The sequence below is a fragment of the Balaenoptera physalus genome (assembly GCF_965194825.1).
Source record: "Balaenoptera physalus genome assembly, chromosome: 7".
NCBI classification, from domain to species: domain Eukaryota; kingdom Metazoa; phylum Chordata; class Mammalia; order Artiodactyla; family Balaenopteridae; genus Balaenoptera; species Balaenoptera physalus.
In genome coordinates this window covers 95,437,554-95,454,861 of record NC_138886.1, presented here as the reverse complement: position 1 = coordinate 95,454,861, position 17,308 = coordinate 95,437,554, and the positions used below count along the sequence as shown (strand labels likewise).

Sequence of the window (17,308 nt, the reverse complement as noted above, 5' to 3'; positions counted from 1 at the left end):
CTAAAGTCATGCATTTTATTTCTACATATAGTTTAAAGTCCACAAGGCATTGTTGTTGCTGTTTTATACAGTCAATATTTAGATTTCCTCATCAAAGGTGAGGTGGATTTCCTCACTGTTGCGGCTCATCGATCTTTCCTGCTTCTCTGACATTTCGTCTGTGATCATTTTCCCTCTGCCTGAAGAAGTCTCATTAGTATTACACCGAAGGTCATTTTACTTCCTCTCGCTGCTATTAAATACATTTTTCTTAGTCTTCAGTTATCTCAGTTCACTCTGATGGGTCTATATGCAGATTTATTTTTATTTACCCTGCTTGGGGTTTGCAGGGCCTTCTTGATTCCATGGAGTACTGTCCTTAGTCTATTTTGGAAAAATATCTACCATCATCTCTTCAAATGTTTCCTATGCGCCCCTGCCTCACCTACTCCTAGGATATAAAATAAACAAATACTAAAATTTTTTCATGGATCCTTTATGGCCTCGCCATTCAAAGTGTGGTCTATGACCTGATAGCATCAATATTCTCAAGAAGCTTCTAAAAACTCAGCATCTCAGGCATCCCCAGGGATCCACTGAATCAGAATCTTCATTTAAACAAGATCCACAGGTGAGTCACATCCCATTCAAGTCTGAGAAGCACTGGTCTCCATCTCTCAGCCTCTCTTCCACATTTACCACTCCTTGTCTCCCCATTCCATTGTAGATAATTACTTTTATCTTCCAGTTCACTAATTCTTTCATACTATTAACTTCTTAATTGATGTATATAATACACATAGAAAATTGCACAAGACATAAACATAAGAGCTCAGTACATTTTTACAAAGTAAATATTCATGTCACCACCGAAGTTAAGAACACTGCCAGTGGCCCACAAGTTCCCCCCACCCACCCCAGACTTTTGTGGGATTCAATTGTCCACTCTGCTATTAAATTCATCCGCTGAGTCCTAACGTTTGTTATTCAGTTTTGCTACTCCAGAATTTCTTTCTACTTGGTTCTTTTCCAAATCTGTATGTCATTTTTCACGGCTTTAAGTTCTCTGTTGAAATTTATCTCCTTGAGCAGGGCAACCACAGGTGTGCTAGTGTTTGTGTCTATTAACTACAATATCCAAATCCCCTGGGGCTCTACTGACATTGTCAGCTGTTTATCCTGCAGGTTCTAGTTCATGTTATCTTTTTTTCTTTTTTATGGAGTATAGTTGACTTACAACATTGTGTTAGTTTCAGCTGTACAGCAAAGTGATTCAGTTATACATATACATATATTCATTCTTTTTTACATTCTTTTCTCATGCAGGTTATCACAGAATATTGGGTAGAGTTCCCTGTGCTATACAGTAGGTCCTTGTTATCTATCTTATATATAGTAGTGTGTGTATTCGTCCCAAGCTCCTGATTTATCCCTCCCCACCACGTTTCCCCTTAGGTAATCATAAGTTTGTTTTTGATATCTATTAAGTCTGCTTCTGTTTTACAAATGAGTTCATTTGTATCTTTTTTAAAAAAAATTAGATTCCACATATGAGTGATATCATATGATATTTGTCTTTGTCTGACTTACTTGACTTAGTATGATAATCTTCAGGTTCATCCATTTTGCTGCAAATGGCATTATTTCATTCTTTTTTATGGCTGAGTAATATTCCATTGCATATATGTACCACATCTTCTTTATCCATTCCTCTGTTGATGGACATTTAGGTTGCTTCCATGTCCTGGCCATTGTAAATAGTGCTGCAATGAACACTGGGGTGTATGTATCCCTTTGGATTATGGTTTTCTCCAGATATATGCCCAGGAGTGGGATTGGTGGATCATATGGTAGCTCTATTTTAAGTTTTTTAAGGAACCTCCATATTGTTCTCCATAGTGGTTGTACCAATTTACATTCCCACCAACAGTGTAGGAGGGTTCCCTTTTCTCCACACCCTCTCTAGCACTTACTGTTTGTAGACTTTTTGATGATGGCCATTCTGACAGGTGCAAGGTGATACCTCATTGTAGTTTTGATTTGCATTTCTCTGATAATTAGTGATGCTGAGCATCTTTTCATATGCTTTTTGGCTATCTGTATATCTTCTTTGGAGAACTGTCTGTTTAGATCTTCTGCCCATTTTTTGATTGGGTTGTTTGTTTTTTTGACATAGAGCTCCATGAGCTGTTTGTATATTTTGGAGATTAACCCCTTGTCAGTTGCATTATTTGCAAATATTTTCTCCCATTCTATGGGTATCTTTTTGTTTTGCTGATGGTTTCCTTTGCTGTGCAGAAGCTTTTAAGCTTAATTAGGTCACTTTTGTTTAGTTTTGTTTTTATTTTCATTACTCTAGGAGGTGGATCAAAAACGATATTGCTTTGATCTATGTCAAAGAATGTTCTGCCTATGTTTTTCTCTAAGAGTTTTATAGTGTCTGGACTTACATTTAGGTCTTTGATCCATTTCCAGTTTATTTTTGTTTATGGTGTTAGAGAATGTTCTAATTTCATTCTTTTACATGTAGCTGTCCAGTTTTCCCAGCACCACTCATCAAAGAGACTGTTTTTTCTCCATTGTATATTCTTTCCTCCCTTGCCATAGATTAATTGACCATAGGAGCGTGAGTTTATTTCTGGGCTTTCTATCCTATTCCATTGATATATATTTCTGTTTTTGTGCCAGTACCATACTGTTTTGATTACTGTAGCTTTGTAGTATAGTCTGCAGTCAGGGAGTCTGATTCCTCCAGCTCCATTTTTCTTTCTCAAGATTGCTTTGGCTATTCGGGGTCTTTTGTGTTTCCATGTAATTTAAAAAAAAATTTGCTCTAGTTCTGTGAAAAATGCCAATGGTAGTTTGATAGGGATTGCACTGAATCTGTAGATTGCCTTGGGTAGTTCATATCATCTTACCTCATGTGCCTACTTATCTCTAAGTGAGTGCTGAACACTGTATTTGAAAAGAGAGGCCTTGGGAGTTGTTAACCTTCTCCAGAAAGGATTTTCATTTACTCCCAGCCAGTAACTGGGCAGCTGCAGCCAGTTCAGGGACTGTTTACTTTCAGACCACCCTCCCTCTTAGGTTGAAACTTGATAACCCACCCAACGTAAGAGGATTCACAGGGCTCCATTCCTTGGTGGCCCTGCCGTCCAACTTTTGTCTACTTGGCTATTAAGCTCTGCTCAGCCCCTTAGCTTTGTAGTAAACATCTCCAGGGCAAAAGCAGCCCCATTGTTAGGCTCAGCACTTTGATTTCTGCCATCTTCTGAATCTTGGCCTAGAAACCGTTTGCTCTTTTTAGCTCTCTGACTTGATATATATTCTAATTTTTCTAATTGTCCTTCACTGACAAGTATGTGTGAATCATGTGCTCTACCATTCCCAGGAGAGAAACTTAGTGGCTTCCTCTTCATCTACACAATATATTCTCAAATTGCTCTGGAGATGTTAATTACACTTATTCCAAAGTCTTCTTTAAACAACTAGAGTTGTTTATGTGAAATCTGTTTCATCAGGTTTTACTTTTTTTGTTTACGAGCTTAGTTCTTTTACAGAGTTAGTTCTGTTTACATATGAAACTGTTCCTGGATGTCTGCTCATCTTGATATTTGGGATGCCAGTTTGCCCACACTTGCAAAGACCTCCTTCCCTCCAGGAGGAGGATACTGCCCCCAGGTGAGAGCTACTTCCTCAATCTGCCAGCTAACACCCACTTTTGCCATTTCTCTCTGGCCAAATGCTCCCTCCCAATGCCCAAGAATCACCTCTAAAACAAATGTCCTGGCAGCAGAAGGCCTTCATCATCTGAGGCAAATGCTTGCATTCTGTCGAACATGCCTCAGTTTTCCTTTGAGTTGGGCCCTCGTGGAGACTTGAAAAGGGGGAAAGAACGGTGAGAATGCAGTAGTGAGAAGGAACTGCAAGGGGAAGAAAGACTATGAGTAGGACCAGGAGACAGGAAAGCAGGGGCCCGTGGACAAGAAAACACAGGCAGCCCACAGGGCTGGACCTCACTCTGAAGGGGTGAGAGGCTGCAGAGATGGGGCCAGGGAACAGGCTGTGGCACACTAGAGCCGAAGGGGGATGAGGAGTCTGCCCTCCACGTGGCAGGCAAGGAGGAGCTTGCGGGACCGAGCAGAATTATGTGGTCACTTGGTCTGCCATGTGGAGGGCCTGGCTTGAAGTGCCACCTGGCACAGTGGTCTGGTGCCAGGTCCACAGACCCTGGGAAACAGCAGAGGTTCCTGAGAGCTGGGTCACTCACCAGCAGGAGGGGGCCTTCTGGAAAGTCACAGTATGTAGGCAGGCAGGAGGCTTGCTCACACCCGTTCTCTGCTTTCCATACTTTGATCAGTCCCTGCTCGTCCACGGTGACAACCAGTTGCAGCCGAGGGTAAGTCACCAAATTCACCAGAGCTGCAGGCTGTAGAGGGCTCGACAGATCTCCGTGCCCTAGGCAACAACAAAATTAATGTAACAACTCCCATAGGGCCCATTTATTTCCTAAACACTTATTATTTTCATTCATTCGACCATCACCCAGTGCATACTGGGGACATGTAGGTGTAAAGGATATGATCCCCATCCTCACAGGCTGCACAGCATGGTAGGGAACACAACACAGAAGCAGTGTTCCACCATAGAGGAGACAGGTGTGTCCTGGAGGAGAGCAGTGGCTGAGCGTGGGTGTTGAGACTGCCTGGGGTTGGTGCCATTGCAGGGGGATTGAGGGTGGGGTTCTTCATGTGCACTGGGCACAGGATGTCTGAAGCACTCCCAGTGGTTACCTATGGCTCAACTGAAGAAGGCTGGGCAGGGAGGCAGGACCCAACACTACCCACCCTGCCCGGGATCTGGGCTGTGCTTGGGACCTAGGCTGTGCTGGGGACCTGGGCCGTACTCAGGACCTGGGCTTTGCAGGGCTGCATAAAGTGAACTTCCACGTGGAACGTCTCACTTGGTCCCCAAGGAACCCAGGTTTACAGATAAACTAATTCAGCCTTGTGGTTGTAAACAGTTTCTGTTGCATATCTGCAACTGCCCTGCTCAGAACATGCCCTTCCCAGTGGTGTACCCAGCAGTGCCACCGCGGGCCAGGCCTGGCGAAGGCCCATGCCCTGTCACGGCCATTAGCACAGAGGAAAATGACTGGTCTGAGATGGGCTGATTCCCAGATACATGGTCTCTCCCAGGATTCTGAAAGCTAGAACAGCGAGGTAAAGAGCCCGGGTCCAGCAGGCCCACGGCACATTAGGATAGGGCGTCAGAGAACCAATCCTCTAATTGCTGTTTCTGAGTTTCTCAGAGTTGCCACATGGGGTTTCTTTCCAATTTGGAGTTATTACGGTTCTTTTTCTATCAGGTGTTATCATGTTAGCATGATCTTTTTCCAATCATGATATCCCAGTATTCTTCCATTCTTTTCTTTCTTCCCCCTCACATCAACAAATCAACAGTTGATTTCTGTTGCTTAAACAGCTAACAAGACTATTACTAGTAGGAACTCGGCACCGGTGACTGGGTCATGTCAACTAGGTCTCGGAGAATACACATTATTCACCAGTGGCTAGTAGTATGGAAGTGGGCAAAGAAGCAGTGAAACTCCCCTTCCCATTTCAGAATAGAAAGTAGCAACCAGGGGAACAGAGCGCAGAAACAGGCTACATACTGCATGACTCCAACAAAATGATTGAGCTTTCTAAAAATAAAATAAGATTGGAGATGTGTTCACAAAGAGGATTAAGGTTGGCAAGCCAGGCAGAATGAGTGCAGAAGGGTCTAGCCCTGTCTAACAGTCCCACACTGTGACCAACGGACCACACTAGAGTTCAACAAACCACAGCCTGCAGCCAAACCCAGCCCACTAACCATTTTTGTATTTTCGTTAAAAAAAAAAAAAATCAAAGAATATTTCATGACACATGAAAAAAACAAGAAACTCACATGTGAGGGTCCATAAGTACAGTTTTATTGGAACACAGCCACTCCCTTTTTGTTTACTTCTTGTCTACAGCTGCTTCTGCTTTTCAGCCACATAGTTAAGTAGTTGCAACAGGACCATGTGGTCTGCAAAGCCTCAAATATTTGCTCTCTGGCCCTTTACAGAAAAGGTCTGCCACCCCAGCACCAAAGCTCTTTATGTTCAAGTCAAGACCTTTTTGTTTTGGCAACTATGGAACCTCCCAGCCTTCAGGCCTTCTTCCTGCCCAAGAGCCCCTCATCTAAGCCTGTGTGGTCTCATGTCCACAGCCTAAGGTGGGTCTCTTTCAGGGCAACACAACTGCAATGAAACAGAGACCAGCCACCTGCACCCATCAGTCACCAGAGCCCTTCACTCGAAATTATAATGTCAAACATCACTGTATATGAGGAAAATAAAGCACGTGGAAGAGAAAAAAAAAACATGATAAACAAATGAAAAACTGACCATGGAGGAAAGACATATGATGCAAATAACTGTATCCTTTAAACAACAAAAAAGAGCAATCAGAGAATATGAAAATGGATAGGAAAGCTTTTTAACAATTAGTACCAACCAAGTCCAAAATACTAATCAAGTTATCGAGGTTGTAACACTTAAGTTTGCAAGTGGGGTGAGTAAAAGCTGCATTATCTGGGCAAAACCACCCAGAGGCTGGCATTGGCTCCAATGTGGACATCACAGAACTGGGCATGGCAGCTGTCATCCCCTTGCATAAACAGCCTCCATCAGGCACTGCAAAAATGCCCATCTCCCTGAGGCAGGACAGCAGAGAGTCAAGGGCATTTGCGATCAATCAGACTCAAGTCTGAAGTGTGACCTGGCACAGCGACTGAGCCTCCTGCAGCTCAGATTTCTCATCTGTACAATGGGGCTCCCACTCCTCACCTCACAAGTTGGCTGTGATGGTTAAAGAGAATAAAGGCAAAGGGCCTCGCTAAGACTGAGGACATAGCAGCATCTGGTCACTTCTCATCCTGGCCCCCTCCTGGACAGCTCACCTCTTGCAGATCCCAGGCACACACGGTGCCATCTGACGACACGGTGCACGCCACGGACTTCTCCCGCCCATCAAACCAGTACTCTTTGGTTGAGATGTAGGCCAGCTCATCTATCTCTCCTGAAAGAGAACACAGACTTGCCTTAAGCACACACATGGATGCCTGGCATGTGAACATTCAACTTGGTGAAGGGGAGGCAGGCAATTCATTCCTCTTCTCTCTCAGGAGCATGACAGGTGCTGATTCTGGGGACAGTGGTGGACAGAAAGAGCTGGGACTTCAGACTTACGATTTGGGTATCATGCCCAGGACTGCCTACCACCCACCAGCCATGTTACTGTGAACAACAGTTACAACATCCTTATCTCTTAGTTTCTGTTTCTTTCTACTCTGAAATAGATGTAATGATCTCTGTGAGGATCAAATGATAACACAGGTATAGAACATAGCAGGGTATGTCCTCATTATGTGGCATTTTCCAACTAATTGGCTGAAAAACCAAATCCCTAGAGATCTGACCAGGGAAAGAGTGGGAATGCACAGAGTTACCACCTTCCCCACCCCGTACCTTTGTGCCCAGCAATGGCTTTGCAGATAAAGTCCTTCTCTGGCCACCCAGATTCCATTCGGAACTCCAGCTCGGATCAGCAGAGATAGTACTGTTTCCATGTCTGTGTGCCCAGGGTCGTCTGGGAGGCTTTACAGGAGGACCAGCGTCTCAGACACAGCTGCCTGAAACAAAGACCCACAGTCCCAGGCAGAAAAGGAGTCATTAGAAGGTGTTTTGGCATCAATAGGCCTAGCTTTGATTCCCAGCTTCACCATCTACTAGCTTGGACAACTCACTTTGCCTATGTAGGTCTCAGTTTCCTCCACTGTTAAATGGGGATAATGATATGACACTGAACGAGTGCTCACCACGTGTCAGGAATAGGTGCTTTTCGTGTTTCCAGTCAAACTATATAACAACCCCATAAGGTAGGTCCTCATCTCCATTTTAGACATGAGAGAGAGGTTAAACAACTAACCCAGGGTCATGCAGCCTCGGTCATGCAACTGGAACTCAAGAGTCTGCATTTTTTTGAAGCCGTCAACTATTGTTGAACTATTTCTCCCTTCAATTTTGTCAGCCCTTCATGCATTTTGTTGCTTTGTTATTAGGTCCATTTACATTTATAATTTTTAGATCTTCTTGATGGATTGATCTGTTTATTATTATAAAATATCCTTCTTTGTCCCTAGTAACACTTTTTGTCTTAAAATCTGTTTTGTCTGATATTAGCATAGTCATTCTAGCTCTCTCTTGGTTGCTGTTTGCATGGTATATGTTTCCATTCTATTATTTTCAACCTGTATCTTTGAATCTAAAGTGTGTCTATTGTAGACAGCATATACTTGGATATTTTTAATCCCTTCTGCCAATCTCTGCCTTTTCATTGGAGTGTTTAATCCATATATATTTAATACAACTACTGATAAGATAGGATTTACATGTCATTTTGCTTATTTCTATGCATTTTTCCTTCTATTCCTCTATTACTGCCTTCTTTTGTATTAAGTATTTTCTTGTGTCCTATTGCCTTGTCATTTCTTCAACTGTATATTCTTTTAGTTCTTAGTGGTTGCCTTGGGGATTACTGGATAAAAATCTTAATTTATGACAATCTAGTTTTGATTAATATCAACTTAATAGTATCAAAAAACTTAGCTCCTGTGTAGCTCCATTTTATGCCCCTCTCATTCATGCTGTTATTGTCATACAGATTACATCTTCATACGTTATGTACCCAATGGAGAGTCACAATTATTGTTTTATGCAGTTGTCCTTTAAATCACATAGGAAAAAAGGAGTTACAAACAAAAGAATTCATTTATGTTGCCTTTTATATACACCCATATGGTTACTTTACTGGTGCTACTTCTTCACGTGGATTCAAGTTCCTGTCTAATGTCCTTTCATATCAATCTGAAAGACTCTCTTTAGTATTTTTTGTAGGGCAAGTCTGCTAGCAACAAATCCTCAGAGCTTTTGTTAATCTGGGAATGTCTTAATTTTCTCCTTCATTTTGCTAGATATAGAATTATTTATTTATTTATTTGTTTATTTATTTATAATCAGTCATCAATTTTATACACATCAGTGTATACATGTCAATCCCAATCGCCCAATTCAGCACACCACCATCCCCACCCCACCGTGGTTTTCCCCCCTTGGTGTCCGCACGTTTGTTCTCTACATCTGTGTCTCAACTTCTGCCCTGCAAACCAGTTCATCTGTACCATTTTTCTAGGTTCCACATACATGCGTTAATATACGATATTTGTTTTTCTCTTTCTGACTTACTTCACTCTATATGACAGTCTCTAGATCCATCCACATCTCAACAAATGACTCAATTTCATTCCTTTTTATGGCTGAGTAATATTCCATTGTATATATGTACCACAACTTCTTTATCCATTTGTCTGTTGATGGGCATTTAGGTTGGTTCCATGACCTAGCTATTGTAAATAGTGCTGCAATGAACATTGGGGTGCATGTGTCTTTTTGAATTACGGTTTTCTCTGGGTATATGCCCAGTAGTGGGATTGCTGGATCATATGGTAATTCTATTTTTAGTTTTTTAAGGAACCTCCATATTGTTCTCCATAGTGGCTGCATCAATTTACATTCCCACCAACAGTGCAAGAGGGTTCCCTTTTCTCCACACCCTCTCCAGCATTTGTTGTTTGTAGATTTTCTGATGATGCCCATTCTAACTGGTGTGAGGTGATACCTCACTGTAGTTTTGATTTGCATTTCTCTAATAATTAGTGATGTTGAGCAGCTTTTCATGTGCTTCTTGGCCATCTGTATGTCTTTGGAGAAATGTCTATTTAGGTCTTCTGCCCATTTTTCGATTGGGTTGTTTGTTTCTTTAATATTGAGCTGAATGAGCTGTTTATATATTTTGGAGATTAACCCTTTGTCCGTTGATTCGTTTGCAAATATTTTCTCCCATTCTGAGGGTTGTCTTTTCGTCTTGTTTATGGTTTCCTTTTTTGTGCAAAAAAAAAAAAAAAAAAAAAAACAGAGCGGGAGGAATCAGACTCCCTGACTTCAGAATATACTACAAAGCTACAGTAATCAAGACAATATGGTACTGGCACAAAAACAGAAACATAGATCAATGGAACAAGATAGAAAGCCCAAAGATAAACCCAGGCACCTATGGTCAACTAATCTATGACAAAGGAGGCAAAGATATACAATGGAGAAAAGACAGTCTCTTCAATAAGTGGTGCCAGGAAAACTGGACAGCTACATGTAAAAGAAGGAAATTAGAATACTCCCTAACACCATACACAAAAATAAACTCAAAATGGATTTGAGACCTAAATGTAAGACCGGACACTATAAAACTCTTAGAGGAAAACATAGGAAGAACACTCTTTGACATAAATCACAGCAAGATCTGTTTTGATCCACCTCCTAGAGTAATGGAAATAAAAACAAAAATAAACAAATGGGACCTAATGAAACTTCAAAGCTTTTGCACAGCAAAGGATATAGAGTTCTTGATGACAATCTTTTTCTTCCCACACCTTCAACAAATCAGCCCACTCCTTTTTGGGCTCCATGGTTTTTTATGAGAAATCAACCGTTACTCTCATTGGGGTTGTCCCATACATGATGAGTTGATTCTCTCTTGATGCTTTCAAGATTCTGTCTTTGGCTTTCAAGTTGGATTATAATGTGTCTCGACATGGAACTCTTTTGACTTTATCCTACTGGCAGCTCACTGAGCTTCTGGATGTGTAAATTAACATTTTTCATCAAATTTGGGAAGTTTTCAGTCATATCTTTTAATACTTTCTACTTTCTTTCTCCTCTCATCTGGAACTCCCTATTATCTGTTGCTTGCATGCTTGATGGTGTCCCACAGGTCTCTTAGGCACTATTCATTTTTCTTCATCTTTAGCTTCATTGCATTCCTCAGACTGGATAATCCCAACTGACCTATATTCCGGTTTACTGATTCTTTCTTCTGCCTGCTCAAATCTGCTCTTGAATTTTTAATTTGATATTGTACTTTCCTACTCCATAATTTCTGTTTAGTTTTTTTTTTTATAATTTCTCTTTATTAATATTCTCTATTAAATGAGACACTGTTCTCATACGTCCCTTCAGTTCTTTTCACGTGGTTTCCTCTAGTTCTTTGCACATACTAAAATAGTTGATTTAAAGTCTTTGTCTAGTAGGTCTGATGCCTGCGCTTCCTTGGGGACAGTCTTTATTGTTTGCTTTGTTTCCTGCATACTAGCGACACTTTATTTCTTTGCATGACTTATAACTTCTGTTGAAAACTGAACATTTTAAATAACATAATGTAGAACTCTGGAAATCTGATTCCACCCCACCCCCGGTTTGTTATTATTGCCCTTATTATTTTTTGTTTGTTTAGTGAAGTAACTGAAAAGTTTCTGAAGTAACTCTGAAAGTCTGTATTCTTTGTTATGTAGGGCCACTTATGTCTCTGCTCAGTTAAATTAATGTGCAGTAATGAGAGGACAGAGATTTCCTAAATTTCTGGAACCACTAAGTTTCCTAGTCATTGCCAAAGGCTCTATGTGTAGGTTGGGGCATGTGTGCAACACTCAGCCAGGCAGTTGACTTCTCTGCCTTAGTCTTCACTTCCTGCTTCCACAGAACCTCAAGGTTAACCAGAGGTAAAAGTTTAGAGCCCTTTTATATCTTCCCTGAGTTAGCACACAGCCCTGCACAAGCACTTGGCCTTCTAGATTCCTAGGAATGTGTTGGAGCTTTCCAAAACCCCTAAGGACATCACATTCCCAGCTTTTCCTTTTAAACTCTTTGGTTAGCCTATTGTTTCCTTAACTATCATTCATCAACTCTGATTAAAGACTAATTAAAAAGTTAATCAATTCTCTTTAGTTGTTTTGACAAATGCCCCAAGGTAAAGGTTTTTCACATTGGATGAACACCAAGCAAGGTAAAATAAAGACAGCTTACACGTGAGCTCTTCCAGGAAACACCAGACAGGTTGAACAATGACAATTCTCTGGGAATAAGGCTTTGAAGAATCTCTCATCCCATTCTTACCCTTCCAGTGACTGCGGCTCCTGCTTTCACTGTGATTGTGAACTGTTGGTATTCAAGGCTAACACAAAGCTGGAAGGTTGTTATGGGAACAGGGCAAGTGAACACTTGCTGCTCTTACTGAGAATAAGCCATTTTTTTCTTGAATAAACATTTCCCAGACTACTGTAAGTCTCTGGTTAATTTCCAGAGTTCTGTAAAAGTTGATTTTGACAATTTATGCCAGTTTTCTCATTGCTTTTACGGAGGAGAAAATTTTCAGAAGTCATTAATCCACCATTTTCCAAGAGTCTGCATCCTTAACTTGTATGTATCAGTAACTACTGTCAATTCTATGATAGCAACTCGCTTATAAGGTTGTTGAAGATAAAACATTAGCTCATCCACACTATGGAGAATACTGAATCCCCACCTAGTCTGTGGACCCCAAAGTGAGTGAGACATGGTCCTTGCCCTATGAGTACTCGCAGCTGGTGGTTAGGAGGATAAGTAAAACTAAAATTCTGGAGAGAAATGCTAAGTTTCAGAAGGGGCAGCCTATGGTGCCATGGGAGTAAAACACAAGGAGAGTGAACATCTGGGAGAGGATTAGGGAGGCCCCATGGACAAAGGCTTTCAAAATTTACAGTCACCAGAGTTGATACAGCATCAGAGGACTCCAGTCATATCTCACAGAGGAGAAAAATGAGGCTGGGTGGGAAATAAGTAGCTCACAGCCCATGGTCCCAATAAGTACAACGCAAAGAGTTTCTCTCCATTCAAAGCCTGTACACTCACCGAGCACCTATGTGTCAGGCTCTGTACTAGGCACCAGTGACCTTCTAACACACTGTGAAGGATCCAGTGCTTATGTTGGATATGGGTTTTCCTGTACCCTCTGAAACCCTGTTCCTTCTACCAGAAGTAGCATACTCACAGCCTGCAGGCAGAATGGGCATCCAGATTACCTTGTCTGGCCTGCATAGGATTGGCCTATGTGAACTAGCTGCCAATACTTAAAAATCAAGAGATTTCACATACTAATTCGGTAAAAGAAGAAGATCTAACTATACTGAAATCAAATTCTCACCTGGAAAAATTTATCTGGGGCCACACAGAACAGTACTCTTCAGACAAGAATGAGCTTTCAGGGAATTCCCTGGTGGTCCAGTGGTTAGGACTCTGCGCTTTCACTGCTGAGGGCCTGGGTTCTATCCCTGGTCGGGGAGCTAGGATCCTGCAAGCCGAAAAAGAATGAGCTTTCAGCTCCACCGTGGCCTTCACCATCCCTTTTATCTCTTGGACTAAGAGGCTGAGTATCAGCTGCCTCACATCATCATTCTTATGTTGTTGATTTTCTTTTAGTTGAAATAATCAGAAAGGGAAATTTCTTGTACCCATATCTCAACCTAAACAGTGTGAAAATAAAAGCTAGACTAAGAAGATAATGTGGTTTAAGAAAAAGGGGGGATAACATTTCTTTGTGGAAGTGAAGTCTATTTCTACATATTTAAGGCCATTATACATCAAACCATAAGTAGGAACCATGACCAATATTCAGAAGAAATAACACCAAGTGATTTGACCAAAAAAAGGGCAGACTGTCAACAAGGCTAAAGTGTGCACATGAGTAAAGTATGAGAAATACAAGCCTCTGAAATACAAGGATGTATCAAGTGAAAAAACACCATGGCACCAAAACCTTTCAGATAGCAATTAACAGCAAAACAATCTACTGTACACAAACAAAAAAAAAATATTTGTACCTTAAACAAAAGCAAATATTTGCAATTTTCCTTTTAACCAAAAATCTAACACATAGTGTGTTAAAGAGATGGCAGAATTTAAAAGGTCATGAAGCATTTTAAAGAAGTAACTTGAAGTGTTTTAAATTAGAATTATAGAGTACATATTAAAAACATATGACCGGTTAACCATGTTCATTTACTGTGTCCGTAAGAGTTCCTATGGGCCTGGAGAGTTTTGGGGCCCAGTACCCATGACAGGTACAACATTAGAAATGACACGTGCATGTGACAATGCTCCTGGAATGCTGTTGCAGTTGTCCCAGTTCCAGAAACATAAACCCAGTGTTTTTTATATGAACATAGGTCAAGGATACCATCCCAAAGAATGACTGTATGCTAAAAAGAGTTTAGCACCAAAAACTATAAAATAGTAATGAACCGAAAACCCATTCGTGACTTGGCTTGCAGACAGCTGAAGAATCTGCTTGAGGAACCTGGAGGTACACACAATATGGTAACCCATGCATACATGTGGGGGTTAGGTGATAAGCTGCTCAAGAGATTTTTTGAACTGCTGAAAGAAATATATTACTTATGTTACTCAAAGGGAAATTCCTACCCCAGTTTATCAGTAAAGATGAGAACAAAGACTAGGGTTTAGGGTTGGCATCCTACCCATTCCAACTGTGAGAATTGCCCTCCAAGGGCTTCCACAAATAGTTACACCAATCTATGAGTCAACTCATTTATTTCTAGTGACACAGTGTCTTTGAGAATCACATTTGGCAAGACATTCTCTTGTCCACTTATCTACAGAGAAATCAATTTCCAGAATTGAATGTTCTATCTAGAGTACATCCCCCAAATTGTAGAGATAAAGACTGAAATCCAATAAAAGTTCCCTTACTTCAAAATTGACTAGAGATTAACATCATTTTTCTAATTAATATTATTAGCAATAAAAAAAATGAATAAAAAGCAACAAACAGAACAGTGCTGTATGATACTGAAAAATAAATATGGCAAGGTTGGCATTCCACAATTCTCAAATATATCAATTCACAGTTATTCTAAAAATAAAAACCATCAAGCAAAGATTCCCTCCATGTTTGGAGGAAACTACATGTGAACAGTTGTTTTCCATCAGGAAAGACTAAAACTAAATATAGCTCCTAGTTGATAGTCAAGGCTATGTAGTCTGTCCTATATTCTGCAAGAGACAGAAGATCTGACACTTACCCCTTGGGACAAAAGAAAAGATGTCAGGTTCCAAAGGAGGAATGAACAGAAAAGAAAAATTTAATAATTTAATGATTAAAATATTTTTTATTTTCTACTTTTAATTTTTTGAATTTTATTTAAGTTCTCATATCAAACATGCTTATATAACTATGTTGTTACACCAAAGTTGAAATCAAATAAAAGTGGTTTATTTGTCTATTGATTTGTCTATCAGCCAGCTGCATTCAATTTGCTGTACATTTCTGCCCCTGAGTTTGGTACCCCCACCTACATCAACCTCCACTTGATTAACAAAATCGCTTATATTTCAATATACTATACTATACTACCTCACACCCCCAACTAGGGAGGAGTTTCCTGCTGGTAAGGGCTGTGGATTGTCCCTTCTTGTCTACTTAACAGAAACGCAGTGAGTGCTGAAAAGTACACCCCTCTCTCCTTTGAGGGATACTCTCCTGAGCAGGCCTGGCTCTTCCTCCACTCACCTCCACAGTTCCTTGGTCCTTGAAGCCTCATTCCAGACCTAGAAGAGTATCTGGTCAGTCAACATGCAATTAGTGCCTAGCCTGCCAGGCCCTGTGGAGGGGACAGAGAGCTAAATGAGACCCAGTGCTTGCACTCAAGAACACTCACCCTGGGGAGTTACAGACAAATTCAGACCATCAAATAAAACACACCAAATAATGAATGACAAAGGAGAGAATGACCAACTCAGTTGGAGCCAAGGGGTTCAGAAGTAACTACTGATCAACTCCTGAAGGATGAGTAGTTATCCTCTAAGAAAACGGCTGAAGCATGTCAGGGAGAGAAAGATCCGCTTGGGCAAAGATTCAGAAGTATGAAAAAGATGATGAGTAAGTTGCCTTAATCAGAACATAGAGAAAGGAGCTGAAGACAGGCTTAGACCAACTCTTGGAAGTCAGAAGGGCAAAAACAGTGAGAAGTCACTTGAGAACTGTGAATGGAAGAGTGGCAAGTCAAACTGTGTTTTAGGCTGCTATGAGAAGGAAGGACTTGGAGACTTCCCTGGTGGTCCAATGGTTAAGAATCCGCCTTCCAATGCAGGGGGCATGGGTTGGATACCTGGTCGAGGAACTAAGATCCCACATGCTGGGGCAACTAAGCCCATGCACGCTCTAGAGCCCATGCGCCACAACTAGAGAGCCCGTGCACTGCAACGAAAGATCCCACGTGCCACAACAAAGATCCCGTGTGCCGCAACTAAGACCCGATGCAGCAAAATAAATAAACAAATATTAAAAAAAAAAAAAAAAGACTCTGAGCTTCCACTGTAGGGGGCACGGGTTGGATCCCTGGTTGGGGAACTAAGATCCTGTAAGCCACGTGGTAGGGCCAATTGAATAAAAAAGAGAGAGAGAAGGAAAGACTGGAAACGAGGGCAGAGCAGCAGGACCCATAAGAAAGTTGCTGCAATGGAGTAAATTAAGGCTCTGGCTAAAGGGATGTCCCAGAGATGCCAAGGTGCAGGAACAGAACTGCTACCTGGGGAGGGCACACAGGCCGTATTCCCACAAACTGCTCTCTGCAGAAGTATCTGGAAGAGGCTCAGGTGGCCCTGGGAAGGGATCACAGTACCCTGCCTCCCCCTCTCTCAGGCCCACACCTGCATCCTGGAACTTCTTGGCCTCTCCAGCTGGGCCACCCTGGGTTCTGGAGCCTACACAGCTTCAGTAGAAACCACTCTGGAGCTTTCTGTGGCCCAGACCTACTGAGGGTCCCAGCCAGATACGTGGCTTTCCAGGCCCTGGCAGAAATAACAACCACCCTGTCTGAGCCCAGGTTCCTACTTCCACAGCCCTCACTCACCCGAGATCAAAGTTTCTCAGTCCTTAAGAAATCTTTTTGGCTAGTAGGAATGTAAAGTTGATACTTTGCAATAATCAAACCAGGTAAGAAGATTTCCGCATTCTTTTTTTCTATAGTTCCCAGTTCAAAACCCAACTGAGATGTTCTTACTTCCCTAACATAAAATTATAATATGTAATATAACCTGCAAAATGGGTGTTACCCGCCTTGGAGAATGCCTCTGTTAGATGCTGATCTTCATGATGACACTGTGAGGCAGGGTTTATTGACCTCATTTTACCTAACAGGGAAACCAGAACCTGGAGAAGTTGCTGCTATCAAAGGGTAAAAGGCACCTCCCTTTCAAAATCTGCTGGGAGACTACCTGGGCGACCTCAGCCAATGCACTCTCGGCACGATACTCACTTTCCCTATTGGTAAAAATGGGGATAGCAACCCAGTATTT

The 17,308-nt window shown here is 41.5% G+C and overlaps 1 protein-coding gene across 13 annotated transcripts in view; it reads right to left on the bottom strand.

The window, feature by feature from the left end:
* The window catches only part of LOC309664435 (cyclin-dependent kinase 20-like), a 50,765-nt gene that overhangs the window by 21,907 nt on the left and 11,550 nt on the right, over positions 1–17,308 (bottom strand). For 2 of the 13 annotated variants that reach the window (XR_014265741.1, XR_014265742.1), the window contains exons 7-10: positions 13,137–13,283; positions 7,535–7,698; positions 6,967–7,085; positions 4,250–4,437 (exon numbers count right to left, since the gene is read on the bottom strand). The exons of 1 other annotated variant lie outside the window; for it this stretch is intronic. Coding sequence is in view for 3 of the 12 variants with exons in the window: in XM_082469851.1 (XP_082325977.1) it covers positions 7,685–7,694; positions 13,137–13,283 (157 nt within the window). In the remaining 9 variants the exon portion in view is untranslated. Of the gene's footprint in view, positions 1–2,319; positions 3,857–4,249; positions 4,438–6,966; positions 7,086–7,534; positions 7,699–13,136; positions 13,284–15,371; positions 15,613–17,308 lie in introns of those variants that run through there. 10 more of the 13 variants (XM_082469858.1, XM_082469853.1, XR_014265743.1 and 7 more) reach the window with 9 other exon arrangements.